This window comes from Leptopilina heterotoma, unplaced genomic scaffold (assembly GCF_015476425.1).
Source record: "Leptopilina heterotoma isolate Lh14 unplaced genomic scaffold, ASM1547642v1 Lhet_54, whole genome shotgun sequence".
Classification (NCBI taxonomy): Eukaryota; Metazoa; Arthropoda; class Insecta; order Hymenoptera; family Figitidae; genus Leptopilina; species Leptopilina heterotoma.
Genome location: NW_025111118.1, coordinates 4,306,756 through 4,321,339, shown reverse-complemented (window position 1 = coordinate 4,321,339; position 14,584 = coordinate 4,306,756). Strand labels below are relative to the sequence as shown.

The 14,584-nt window shown below is 27.2% G+C and overlaps 1 protein-coding gene across 5 annotated transcripts in view; it reads left to right on the top strand.

Moving 5' to 3' along the window:
• The window catches only part of LOC122508445 (low affinity immunoglobulin epsilon Fc receptor-like), a 229,961-nt gene that overhangs the window by 187,751 nt on the left and 27,626 nt on the right, over positions 1–14,584 (top strand). For all 5 annotated transcript variants that reach the window (XM_043621801.1, XM_043621805.1, XM_043621804.1 and 2 more), the window contains one exon: positions 2,699–2,811. In XM_043621801.1, the coding sequence (XP_043477736.1) occupies positions 2,699–2,811 (113 nt within the window). The remainder of the gene's footprint in view (positions 1–2,698; positions 2,812–14,584) is intronic.

The window sequence follows — 14,584 nt, the reverse complement described above, 5'->3', positions numbered from 1 at the left end:
GGTGTCCACGATCCAATTTCCATCGAGGTTCAGTTAATCTATTTAGCAGTTTACTCAATTTCTAACAAACACTAATTTCATCTCAAAAATAGTTTCTTATTTCTCTCGCAGAATTTTTTTTTTATTAACTAAAAATACTTTACGATTTTTTTTTATTAACTAATAATTATTTTGAATGTTTTTTTAATAAACTAAAAATTATATTCAAAGTTTTTTATTATTACTTTACGATTTGTTTATTAATTAAAATTACCTAACGATTTTTTTTTAATAACTAAAATAGTTGACGAATTTTTTTGAAATTAAATAAAATAAATAAAAATTATTTTGAGAATTTTTTGATTATATCTAAAATTACTTTAATTTTTTTATTAACTAAAATTACTTTGACAAATTATATTTATTTTTCGTTTTAAAATAATAATTCAAAGATAAAAATGTTATTATATATGAAAAATGTAGAACGAAAGTGTTGATTTTATTATTTAATCGCATTGAAGCATCATTTTATAACTTTTATGTGAGAGGCCCATCACAATGAATGAATATATGAGGCGATAAAAATTCCATAAAAATTTACTAAACATCAGTTACGAAATGGTGTGTGGCACTATCTAATAATATTGAAACCTTTTCGAGAAAAGTTCGAAAAAAGCTTTTTAGATTAAAAAAAAAAAAAAATTGTTAACGTGTCATAAATTTTTACAACCAAATCTTACTTTAGTTTTTTCGCACCATTTTTTTATATTCATCTTTTATTTCTATATGGCACTCTCTCCTTTTCAAATATTCAAGTTAAAACCCAGAATAATTTGAATTTTTAATAAAAAGGGTCTATCTATTATACAATTTTTCTCACAATTTTGTATTTTAAATTCAAATTTTTTTTTAATATTGTTTTTTTAAATGTACATTTTGTTAAAATTGGATATTTTAATTTAAGAAAATGTATTTTACTGAAAATATTTATTTGAAATTTTTATTTAAAAAAGCAGTCAAAGTAATTTTAGTTATTAAAAAAAAGTAATTTTAGTTCTAGAAAATTTTAAAAGTAATAAAAATATTTATTAAAAATATTTCTCGTAGAATTGTAATTTAAATATAATTCTTTAAATTAGAAAATGAATTTTCAAAAATAAAATATAAATATTGCACAATGTCGTTAAAAAAATTAAGTAAACATAAAATATCGTCTGACTTCCAAGGAATTTTACTACTGAAAATAAAATTTCTCACACGAAATTTTTCTCATCTATAAAATAAATTATTTCGAACCTTCCTTATAAAAGCAGGTCTTTAATGATATTTTTAATGGAATTTTACAAAATTGTTACAAAGTCTTGCTAAACAATGTTTTTTCTACTTGAGATCAAAAAGAAAAAAATTTGTCCCACTTTCTGCTTTTACCTCGTCAAAGATTTAATATAATTAACATTAAATTTAATGCAAAAAAAAGAAGAAGCAAAATAAAATTTTTTTTTCTCCAATACTATTAATAATATGATTTTTTATAGCGTCAAATGTGACACATTAATATAACATAATTAGGCTGAAGACACGTATAAATTATGAAAGAAAAAGTGAAGTAAAAAAGAAAAAATTTCGAAAATTGATAAATGTATGTCTTTCTCAATATATTTCGAAAGTAGCCGTGGAGTACGATAAAAAATTTCGCACAGTTATAAATCTTATGTCACTAATTGGTAATCATCTACTCATCAGACGTTTAAATTATCATCAGAGGAGATGAGAAAATAAAACATGAATGAAATATAACAAGATGATTGCAAATTTTTTAAATCTAATATTTAATGATATGTAATTCTTGTCCTCTTTTTCTCTGTGAATATAATTTTCAACCTGATTTATTCTATTTATTTTTTATTATGTACAGTGAAAATAAGCATTCATATTATAATTATTATAATATTTTATACATTTTATATATTTTTAGTATTTTAATATTATTCTTAATATTTTGATAATATTTTTATTATTATAATATTATTTTTATTATAATTTAATAATATTTTTATAATTTTAATAGTATTTTTTATCGTTGACTATAAACATAAATTTAAAGATTGAATAACTAATAAAATGTAATTTAAACTTTTTATTTGTAAATGAAAAATTATTATTATATTATTTTTGCAAATAAAAAAAAAAGGAAAAAAAGTTTATAATTATATTTTTATTTGTTAACATTCTATACGGATTAGTAATATTTTAATAAAAAGTAAATACAATTTTTTTATAATTATTATTACATTTATAATAATGATTTGATAAAAATTTATTTATATAATTTATTTAGTTTGTAATTATTAAATTAATTATTTAAATTAAAGGAGAAATTATAAAATAATAAAAAGAAGAATAAAAAAATATTATTTTGTAATAAAAAGACCTAATTAGCGTATTAAGACCATTTTATTACATAAAATAATTAAAAAAAGAATTTTAACAAAAAGCGCAAATAGTAATAAAAATTTTTTTTTTATTAAATTTCAAATTAAATTAAAAATTATTTAGTAAAAAATTTTTTGTTGAACTTTAAAGTAAATAAAAAAGTTTTTAGTAAAAACTTTTTTGTAGAATTCTAAATTATGTTAAAAATTGAAAACAACGAAAAATCTGGAAGTAGAAAAAATAGAAGGAGTAATGAAGTTGAAAATTTGTATTTTTTTTTTTGCAGATGAGTGTCCAAATTGTGTGGATGAGAATGTGGGTAACTTGGCAGTTTCGAGATGGACGATGCCGCTTTTGAAACTAGGCGAGAAACGATATTACCTGGGGATCTTCTTCAAGGTAAGCGAACTGTCGCCTCGCTGGATTTATTATCTGCTGTCCTACAAAGGCGTACGGTCTTTATTACACTTTTTAGAGCTCATAACTTAAAAGTCAGACTATGTTCGTCTCGGTGAATCTTGGTTCATAAAAAAAAACGAAAAAGAAGAAGAAGGAGAATCCATAAAAATGGGAAAGTAAAATGAATGAAAATCAGTCAATTTTTACAACTATCTTCACTTTTAAACCCTTTCTTACGACACTTCTTTTTTAACACAGATTTAAAGCCACAAAATCATCATTCTTACATTTCGATACCTGACAGAAAAAAAAATAAAATAAAATTTAAACGTAAAAATTTTACTCTACTTCCATTTAAAGACGTAGGTACTTGAATTTTTTGGGTTGAAAAAAAATTATGTAACTTATTTTTAACTCGTAAAAGTGTGGTCTCTGTTAAAATTTAGTATGTTGAAGTTTTTTGTCTGTCCAGAAACTGACTAATTCTACTGAAAACATAATTTTTAAATTTTAACAATAAGAAGAATATTATTAACAAAATTTAGAAAAATATTATTAATAATAATAATAATAAAATCGTTGTCTGACTGATAACGGTATTTGCTACTAGGAATTTTTTTAAATGACCCGTCTGACTATAACTGATTATGACTACTGAAAAAGTCTTCGAAACTGTCTGACTGAAACCGATTTATACTACTGATAAGAAATTGAAATTGAAATTGAAATTTAAAAATGTCTGACTTACATTGACTTTTTCTACTTTAGTAAAAAATTAAAAAAGTTTTCAATTTGTCTGAGTGAAACTGACTTGTACTACTGCTGCAAGTTTGTTAGAGAATAAAAAATCTCGTCTGACCATAAATGATTTTTACTACTTATGGAAAAATTTAGAAACGAAAAAGTAGTCTGACAAGTAATGGAACTTTTCTACTACCAACACTTATAATATTTTCAACGTATGAATCTAACGATTTTTTACCACCTTTAGCAAAATATTGCATATTAACATTTTTCTGAAACAATGTCTGACTTAATGTGACTTTCACTACTGAAAATAAACTATCAAGAATTTTTTACTACTTAAAATGATTTTTACTACTTATTAGAAAATTTTTAGTTCTCAACATTGTCTGACTAAAATTTGCTTCTACTACTGATTCAAATTTCACAAGAATTCGAACAGTCTGACTAAAAATGGCTTTTTCTACTTGTAGCAAATTTTTTTTTTGTAATTAAAAACATGAAATTAACTTTCTGCATTGAAGTCTGAATTTCTTTTGTAGAGAAAAAAAAATTGGGTCTGATCGCAATTGATTTTAATTACTTGCAGCAGAATTTAAAGACTTTATAGCGTTGTCTGACTAAAAGGTACTTCTACTACTTGTTAGAATATCACAACATTTTCTGTGATCCTTAATTGTGTTCATTTATGTCTGACTGAAAATTTATTTCTACCATTGGAAATAAATTGCGAAAAAGTCGACAAGTCTGATCAAAATTGACTTTTTCTACTAATAGGAAAAAAAATTAGTAGCGTTCAAAATGTTTCATTAAAACTAACATTTTTTTAACTAATGTTTCCATGAATGAAAATTCGATTACAATTATTATTTGAATTTTTCACATTATTCGAAAGATGAAATTTCAAATGCTTTTGGTGAAAGCTCATCGATGAGAGATGGAAGTGGTGTAAAGGGATTTGCACAATGTATGACGGCTTCTCTTCTTGATCTCGTAAGAGGATTCACGTGGAGAAGACTCTGCACCCCTCTCACCTCTCTCCCTCCCCTTCTCTCTCGCTCTCCACAATTCACCCTCATTTCAACGTATTTTGCATGGAACTCCTTAACGAGAGACATGAATCATATTCCCTCATGGTTTCTTATGAAATCACGTTTGTCATTCTCCGAGTTACGCTTCAATAATTTCTCTATATATACTGCATCAAAGTTTGAGATATAAGCATGATAAGCATTTTTGTCGAGTGGAAAATTTTCTCCTTTTTCTTTTTTATTTGAGGTGAATTTTAAAAATTTTAAATAACTTTTATCTTTTCGAGAAAATTTATATATTTATAAATATGTATTTTTCTGTTCTCTGAGATGAAAATGGTTTAAAGTATTTTCGAATATTTTATTATTTCAAGTATTTTTGAATATTTATTATTTCAAGAGTTTTTGAATATTTATTATTTCAAGTGTTGTTGAATATTTATTATTTCAAGTGTTTTCGAAAATTTACTATATTTTTTACTATTTTCAAATATTTACAATTTTCTTCTATATTTTCGAATATTTAAATTTTTTCATTTTTCTTATTCTTTTTACTTTTACTGTTTTAATTAATTTTACTATTTTTAATGATTTAATAATTTAATTAGCTTTCTAATCTATTTACTTTTACTGTTTTTATGAATTTAACAAATTTTCCTCTTTCTGCTATTATCGAATATTTCCCAAATTTATTATTGTTTTATTACTTTTATTATTTTACATTTTTTTTATAGTAAATTTTTACTAATTAAAAGAATTTATTTATTTTTATAGATAAAATTATGAAATAAGCATAAATTTTGTTTGGTCACATAAGTGATATCAGTTTTTCAGTAGAAAATTCCATCTTCTAGTCAGACAAGCATTTACTAAAACAAGTAGAACAAGAAGTTTGAGTCAGACATTTAGGACTTTTCGCCTCAAGATGAAAATATCACGTAATAATTTTTTTTCAAACTGTTTCAATAGAAAAATTTACACTGCGAAAGGGTAAAAACTAAAAAATTCCATTTTCAAATTCTAAGGATATTTTTTTTTAATTTAGCATCTAGTAAAAAATTCCATTTTTAGTCAGACAATAAGAATTTTTAAAAATTCTTAAATCTTTTAGACATTGTGTATACAAATAACAAAAAAACTTTCCGTTTATTAATAAATTTATTAATAATATTGTTAAAGATTGTATTTTTATTTTCTAATAGCTCGTTTATCTCGTAAGTGAAGAAATGAGTAATTGAAATTTTTTCATTAATAAAAATATTAAGAATTAAAGTTCTTTTTATTAACTGGTGAGATTTTCCTTTTAGTAGTAAAAGTCACTATACAGTCAGCCATTATGTAAAGAAAAATGGAAAGAATTGTTTTTCGTTAATCAAAATATTAACAATTAAAATGTTCTTATTAGTGATTTCAGTAGTATATGTCACTATACGATCAGCTTTTATATAAACAAATATCGAAAGAAATTTTTTTTGTTAATCAAAATATTAACAATTAAAAGTTGTTTTTATTGATAATTAGTTAGACTTTTATTTTCAGTAGTTGAAGTCACTATAGTATATAGGTAGACATTTTATAAACAAATATCAAAAGAAATTTTTTTTCATTAATAAAAATATTAACAATTAAAATTTCCTTATTAGTAATTAGTTAAACTTTCATTTTCAGTAGTAGAAGTCACTATACAGTCAGCCATTATATAAACAAATAGCGAAAGAAATTTTCCTTATTGCGATAAAATATTAACTACAATATTCTTCGTATTTCATTCTTTCATTCTGTCTGCCTACACTTAGTACTCTAGTTTTTGTGTATGCTTTTGTTTTATTTTTGTTTTTATTTCTTTAAAAAATATTGTTTGACAGATCGAAAAATGTAGGTATTTTTTCATGATTTATAATAAAACAATATTTGAAATTGGAAAATATAGAAAAATATGGTTAACAAATAAATTTTGTTTATTATATGCTTTTTTCTATAACAAATTTCGTTCGACTGATCTAAATTATGCAAATTTTTCTCCTTTTTATTTATAAAACAAGTTGTTCATTTCATGATCATTTAGCTTCCTCAATATAATATATACCAATTGTATAATTTTTTTATTTTAGAATAATTATTTAAAGGTGTTAAGATGAAATTTCAAAAAATAGAAAATTTAAATTATTTGTGAAAAATTAAAATATTTACTAATTCTATAAATATTAATAAAGTACACACTTTATAGAATCAATTCGTTATTACATATGTCAGGAATGCAATTTTGACAAGAATTAATAAAAATTTTACTATAGACAAATGTTATTTCAAAAAATACAAAACTTAATTTTTTCAAAAGTGTGGAACTGCTATTACATGAAAAATTCTCTATTCTTCAAGATTGTGTATAGGACTCAGTCCTTACTAGAACTCTGGTGATTTTCAGATGATTAGAATTATTAAATTTGCAAGAAATAAATTTTTATTTTCGTTTTTATTAAATTATGATTGTCTGATGGCGTACGGGTGGAACTGCTACTACTTAAAAATTGAAATAAAATTCTCTAATCTTCAGGCTTAGGTAGGGCTCAGTCCCTACTAGAACTCAGGAAATTGTCAGACGATTAGAATTATTAAATTTCGAAGAAATAAATTTTTATTTTCGTTTTTATTAAATTATGATTGTCTGATGGCGTTCGGGTAAGGGTGCTACTACTTAAAAATTGAAATAAAATTCTCTAATCTTCAGGATTAGGTAGGGCTCAGTCCCTACTAGAACTCAGGAAATTGTCAGACGATTAGAATTATTAAATTTCGAAGAAATAAATTTTTATTTTCGTTTTTACCAAATTTTTATTGTCTGATGGCGTTCGGGTGAGGGTGCTACTACTTAAAAATTGAAATAAAATTCTCTAATCTTCAGGATTAAGTAGGGCTCAGTCCCTACTAGAACTCTGGTGATTTTCAGATGATTAGAATTATTAAATTTGCAAGAAATAAATTTTTATTTTCGTTTTTATTAAATTATGATTGTCTGATGGCGTACGGGTGGAACTGCTACTACTTAAAAATTGAAATAAAATTCTCTAATCTTCAGGCTTAGGTAGGGCTCAGTCCCTACTAGAACTCAGGAAATTGTCAGACGATTAGAATTATTAAATTTCGAAGAAATAAATTTTTATTTTCGTTTTTATTAAATTATGATTGTCTGATGGCGTTCGGGTGAGGGTGCTACTACTTAAAAATTGAAATAAAATTCTCTAATCTTCAGGATTAGGTAGGGCTCAGTCCCTACTAGAACTCAGGAAATTGTCAGACGATTAGAATTATTAAATTTCGAAGAAATAAATTTTTATTTTCGTTTTTACCAAATTTTTATTGTCTGATGGCGTTCGGGTGAGGGTGCTACTACTTAAAAATTGAAATAAAATTCTCTAATCTTCAGGATTAAGTAGGGCTCAGTCCCTACTAGAACTCTGGTGATTTTCAGATGATTAGAATTATTAAATTTGCAAGAAATAAATTTTTATTTTCGTTTTTATTAAATTATGATTGTCTGATGGCGTACGGGTGGAACTGCTACTACTTAAAAATTGAAATAAAATTCTCTAATCTTCAGAATTAGGTAGGGCTCAGTCCCTACTAGAACTCTGGTGATTTTCAGATAATTAGAATTATTAAATTTAGAAGAAATAAATATTTATTTTCGTTTTTACCAAATTTTTATTGTCTGATGGCGTTCGGGTGAGGGTGCTACTACTTAAAAATTGAAATAAAATTCTCTAATCTTCAGGATTAAGTAGGGCTCAGTCCCTACTAGAACTCTGGTGATTTTCAGATGATTGGAATTATTAAATTTGGAAGAAATAAATTTTTATTTTCGTTTTTACCAAATTTTTATTGTCTGATGGCGTTCGGGTGAGGGTGCTACTACTTAAAAATTGAAATAAAATTCTCTAATCTTCAGGATTAAGTAGGGCTCAGTCCCTACTAGAACTCTGGTGATTTTCAGATGATTAGAATTATTAAATTTGCAAGAAATAAATTTTTATTTTCGTTTTTATTAAATTATGATTGTCTGATGGCGTACGGGTGGAACTGCTACTACTTAAAAATTGAAATAAAATTCTCTAATCTTCAGGATTAGGTAGGGCTCAGTCCCTACTAGAACTCAGGAAATTGTCAGACGATTAGAATTATTAAATTTCGAAGAAATAAATTTTTATTTTCGTTTTATTAAATTATGATTGTCTGATGGCGTTCGGGTGAGGGTGCTACTACTTAAAAATTGAAATAAAATTCTCTAATCTTCAGGATTAAGTAGGGCTCAGTCCCTACTAAAACTCTGGTGATTTTCAGATGATTGGAATTATTAAATTTGTAAGAAATAAATTTTTATTTTCGTTTTATTAAATTATGATTGTCTGATGGCGTTCGGGTGAGGGTGCTACTACTTAAAAATTGAAATAAAATTCTCTAATCTTCAGGATTAAGTAAGGCTCAGTCCCTACTAGAACTCTGGTGATTTTTAGATGATTAGAATTATTAAATTTGGAAGAAATGAATTTTTATTTTCGTTTTTACCAAATTTTTATTGTCTGATATCGTTCGGGTGAGGGTGCTACTACTTAAAAATTGAAATAAAATTCTCTAATCTTCAGGATTAAGTAGGGCTCAGTCCCTACTAGAACTCTGGTGATTTTCAGATGATTGGAATTATTAAATTTGGAAGAAATAAATTTTTATTTTCGTTTTTATTAAATTATGATTGTCTGATGGCGTACGGGTGAGGGTGCTACTACTTAAAAATTGAAATAAAATTCTCTAATCTTCAGGATTAAGTAGGGCTCAGTCCCTACTAGAACTCTGGTGATTTTCAGATGATTAGAATTATTAAATTTGGAAGAAATAAATTTTTATTTTCGTTTTTACCAAATTTTTATTGTCTAATGGCGTTCGGGTGAGGGTGCTACTACTTAAAAATTGAAATAAAATTCTCTAATCTTCAGGATTAAGTAGGGCTCAGTCCCTACTAGAACTCTGGTGATTTTCAGATGATTGGAATTATTAAATTTGGAAGAAATAAATTTTTATTTTCGTTTTTATTAAATTATGATTGTCTGATGGCGTTCGGGTGAGGGTGCTACTACTTAAAAATTGAAATAAAATTCTCTAATCTTCAGGATTAAGTAAGGCTCAGTCCCTACTAGAACTCTGGTGATTTTCAGATGATTAGAATTATTAAATTTGGAAGAAATAAATTTTTATTTTCGTTTTTACCAAATTTTTATTGTCTGATGGCGTTCGGGTGAGGGTGCTACTACTTAAAAATTAAAATAAAATTCTCTAATCTTCAGGATTAAATAGGGCTCAGTCCCTACTAGAACTCTGGTGATTTTCAGATAATTAGAATTATTAAATTTGGAAGAAATAAATTTTTATTTTCGTTTTTACCAAATTTTTATTGTCTGATGGCGTTCGGGTGAGGGTGCTACTACTTAAAAATTGAAATAAAATTCTCTAATCTTCAGGATTAAGTAGGGCTCAGTCCCTACTAGAACTCTGGTGATTTTCAGATGATTAGAATTATTAAATTTGCAAGAAATAAATTTTTATTTTCGTTTTTATTAAATTATGATTGTCTGATGGCGTACGGGTGGACCTGCTACTACTTAAAAATTGAAATAAATTCTCTATCTTCACGATGGAGTAGGGCTCAGTCCCTACTAGAATGCTGGTGATTTTCAGATGATTAGAATTATTAAATTTGCAAGAAATAAATTTTTAATTTCGGTTTTACCGAATTTTGATTGTCTGATAGCGTACGGGTGGACCTGCTACTACTTAAAAATTGAAATAAATTTCTCTATTCTTCACGATTGGAGTAGGGCTCAGTCCCTACTAGAATGCTGGTGATTTTCAGATGATTAGAATTATTAAATTTGCAAGAAATAAATTTTTAATTTCGGTTTTACCGAATTTTGATTGTCTGATAGCGTACGGGTGGACCTGCTACTACTTAAAAATTGAAATAAATTTCTCTATTCTTCACGATGGAGTAGGGCTCAGTCCCTACTAGAATGCTGGTGATTTTCAGATGATTAGAATTATTAAATTTGCAAGAAATAAATTTTTAATTTCGGTTTTACCGAATTTTGATTGTCTGATGGCGTACGGGTGGACCTGCTACTACTTAAAAATTGAAATAAAATTCTCTAATCTTCAGGATTAAGTAGGGCTCAGTCCCTACTAGAACTGTGGTGATTTTCAGATAATTGGAATTATTAAATTTGCAAGAAATAAATTTTTATTTCGTTTTTACTTAAATTATGATTGTCTGATGGCGTACGGGTGGAACTGATACTACTTAAAAATTGAAATAAAATTCTCTAATCTTCAGGATTAGGTAGGGCTCAGTCCCTACTCTGAACTCTGTCCATTTTCAGATGATTGGAATTATTAAATTTGTAAGAAATAAATTTTTATTTTCGTTTTTACTAATTATGATTGTCTGATGGCGTTCGGGTGAGGGTGCTACTACTTAAAAATTGAAATAAAATTTCTCTATCTTCACGAATTAAGTAGGGCTCAGTCCCTACTAGAACTCTGTCTATTTTCAGATGATTGGAATTATTAAATTTGTAAGAAATAAATTTTTATTTTCGTTTTTACTTAAATTATGATTGTCTGATAGGCGTTCGGGTGAGGGTGCTACTACTTAAAAATTGAAATAAATTCTCTTATCTTCAGAATTAAGTAGGGCTCAGTCCCTACTAGAACTCTGTCTATTTTCAGATGATTAGAATTATTAAATTTGTAAGAAATAAATTTTTATTTTCGTTTTTACTAATTATGATTGTCTGATGGCGTTCGGGTGAGGGTGCTACTACTTAAAAATTGAAATAAATTCTCTAATCTTCAGGATTAAGTAGGGCTCAGTCCCTACTAGAACTCTGGTGATTTTCAGATAATTAGAATTATTAAATTTGGAAGAAATAAATTTTTATTTTCGTTTTTACCAAATTTTTATTGTCTGATGGCGTACGGGTGAGGGTGCTACTACTTAAAAATTGAATAAAATTCTCTAATCTTCAGAATTAAGTAGGGCTCAGTCCCTACTAGAACTCTGTCTATTTTCAGATGATTGGAATTATTAAATTTGTAAGAAATAAATTTTTAATTTCGGTTTTACCGAATTTTGATTGTCTGATAGCGTACGGGTGGACCTGCTACTACTTAAAAATTGAAATAAATTTCTCTATTCTTCACGATGGAGTAGGGCTCAGTCCCTACTAGAATGCTGGTGATTTTCAGATGATTAGAATTATTAAATTTGCAAGAAATAAATTTTTAATTTCGGTTTTACCGAATTTTGATTGTCTGATAGCGTACGGGTGGACCTGCTACTACTTAAAAATTGAAATAAATTTCTCTATTCTTCACGATGGAGTAGGGCTCAGTCCCTACTAGAATGCTGGTGATTTTCAGATGATTAGAATTATTAAATTTGCAAGAAATAAATTTTTAATTTCGGTTTTACCGAATTTTGATTGTCTGATAGCGTACGGGTGGACCTGCTACTACTTAAAAATTGAAATAAATTTCTCTATTCTTCACGATGGAGTAGGGCTCAGTCCCTACTAGAATGCTGGTGATTTTCAGATGATTAGAATTATTAAATTTGCAAGAAATAAATTTTTAATTTCGGTTTTACCGAATTTTGATTGTCTGATAGCGTACGGGTGAGGGTGCTACTACTTAAAAATTGAAATAAATTTCTCTATTCTTCACGATGGAGTAGGGCTCAGTCCCTACTAGAATGCTGGTGATTTTCAGATGATTAGAATTATTAAATTTGCAAGAAATAAATTTTTAATTTCGGTTTTACCGAATTTTGATTGTCTGATAGCGTACGGGTGGACCTGCTACTACTTAAAAATTGAAATAAATTTCTCTATTCTTCACGATGGAGTAGGGCTCAGTCCCTACTAGAATGCTGGTGATTTTCAGATGATTAGAATTATTAAATTTGCAAGAAATAAATTTTTAATTTCGGTTTTACCGAATTTTGATTGTCTGATAGCGTACGGGTGAGGCTGCTACTACTTAAAAATTGAAATAAATTTCTCTATTCTTCACGATGGAGTAGGGCTCAGTCCCTACTAGAATGCTGGTGATTTTCAGATGATTAGAATTATTAAATTTGCAAGAAATAAATTTTTAATTTCGGTTTTACCGAATTTTGATTGTCTGATAGCGTACGGGTGGACCTGCTACTACTTAAAAATTGAAATAAATTTCTCTATTCTTCACGATGGAGTAGGGCTCAGTCCCTACTAGAATGCTGGTGATTTTCAGATGATTAGAATTATTAAATTTGCAAGAAATAAATTTTTAATTTCGGTTTTACCGAATTTTGATTGTCTGATAGCGTACGGGTGAGGGTGCTACTACTTAAAATTGAAATAAATTTCTCTATTCTTCACGATGGAGTAGGGCTCAGTCCCTACTAGAATGCTGGTGATTTTCAGATGATTAGAATTATTAAATTTGCAAGAAATAAATTTTTAATTTCGGTTTTACCGAATTTTGATTGTCTGATAGCGTACGGGTGGACCTGCTACTACTTAAAAATTGAAATAAATTTCTCTATTCTTCACGATGGAGTAGGGCTCAGTCCCTACTAGAACTCAGGAAATTGTCAGACGATTAGAATTATTAAATTTCGAAGAAATAAATTTTTATTTTCGTTTTTACCAAATTTTTATTGTCTGATGGCGTTCGGGTGAGGGTGCTACTACTTAAAAATTGAAATAAAATTCTCTAATCTTCAGGATTAAGTAGGGCTCAGTCCCTACTAGAACTCTGGTGATTTTCAGATGATTAGAATTATTAAATTTGCAAGAAATAAATTTTTATTTTCGTTTTTATTAAATTATGATTGTCTGATGGCGTACGGGTGGAACTGCTACTACTTAAAAATTGAAATAAAATTCTCTAATCTTCAGGCTTAGGTAGGGCTCAGTCCCTACTAGAACTCAGGAAATTGTCAGACGATTAGAATTATTAAATTTCGAAGAAATAAATTTTTATTTTCGTTTTTATTAAATTATGATTGTCTGATGGCGTTCGGGTGAGGGTGCTACTACTTAAAAATTGAAATAAAATTCTCTAATCTTCAGGATTAGGTAGGGCTCAGTCCCTACTAGAACTCAGGAAATTGTCAGACGATTAGAATTATTAAATTTCGAAGAAATAAATTTTTATTTCGTTTTTACCAAATTTTTATTGTCTGATGGCGTTCGGGTGAGGGTGCTACTACTTAAAAATTGAAATAAAATTCTCTAATCTTTAGGATTAAGTAGGGCTCAGTCCCTACTAGAACTCTGGTGATTTTCAGATGATTAGAATTATTAAATTTGCAAGAAATAAATTTTTATTTTCGTTTTTATTAAATTATGATTGTCTGATGGCGTACGGGTGGAACTGCTACTACTTAAAAATTGAAATAAAATTCTCTAATCTTCAGAATTAGGTAGGGCTCAGTCCCTACTAGAACTCTGGTGATTTTCAGATAATTAGAATTATTAAATTTAGAAGAAATAAATATTTATTTTCGTTTTTACCAAATTTTTATTGTCTGATGGCGTTCGGGTGAGGGTGCTACTACTTAAAAATTGAAATAAAATTCTCTAATCTTCAGGATTAAGTAGGGCTCAGTCCCTACTAGAACTCTGGTGATTTTCAGATGATTAGAATTATTAAATTTGCAAGAAATAAATTTTTATTTTCGTTTTTATTAAATTATGATTGTCTGATGGCGTACGGGTGGAACTGCTACTACTTAAAAATTGAAATAAAATTCTCTAATCTTCAGGATTAGGTAGGGCTCAGTCCCTACTAGAACTCAGGAAATTGTCAGACGATTAGAATTATTAAATTTCGAAGAAATAAATTTTTATTTTCGTTTTTATTAAATTATGATTGTCTGATGGCGTTCGGGTGAGGGTGCTACTACT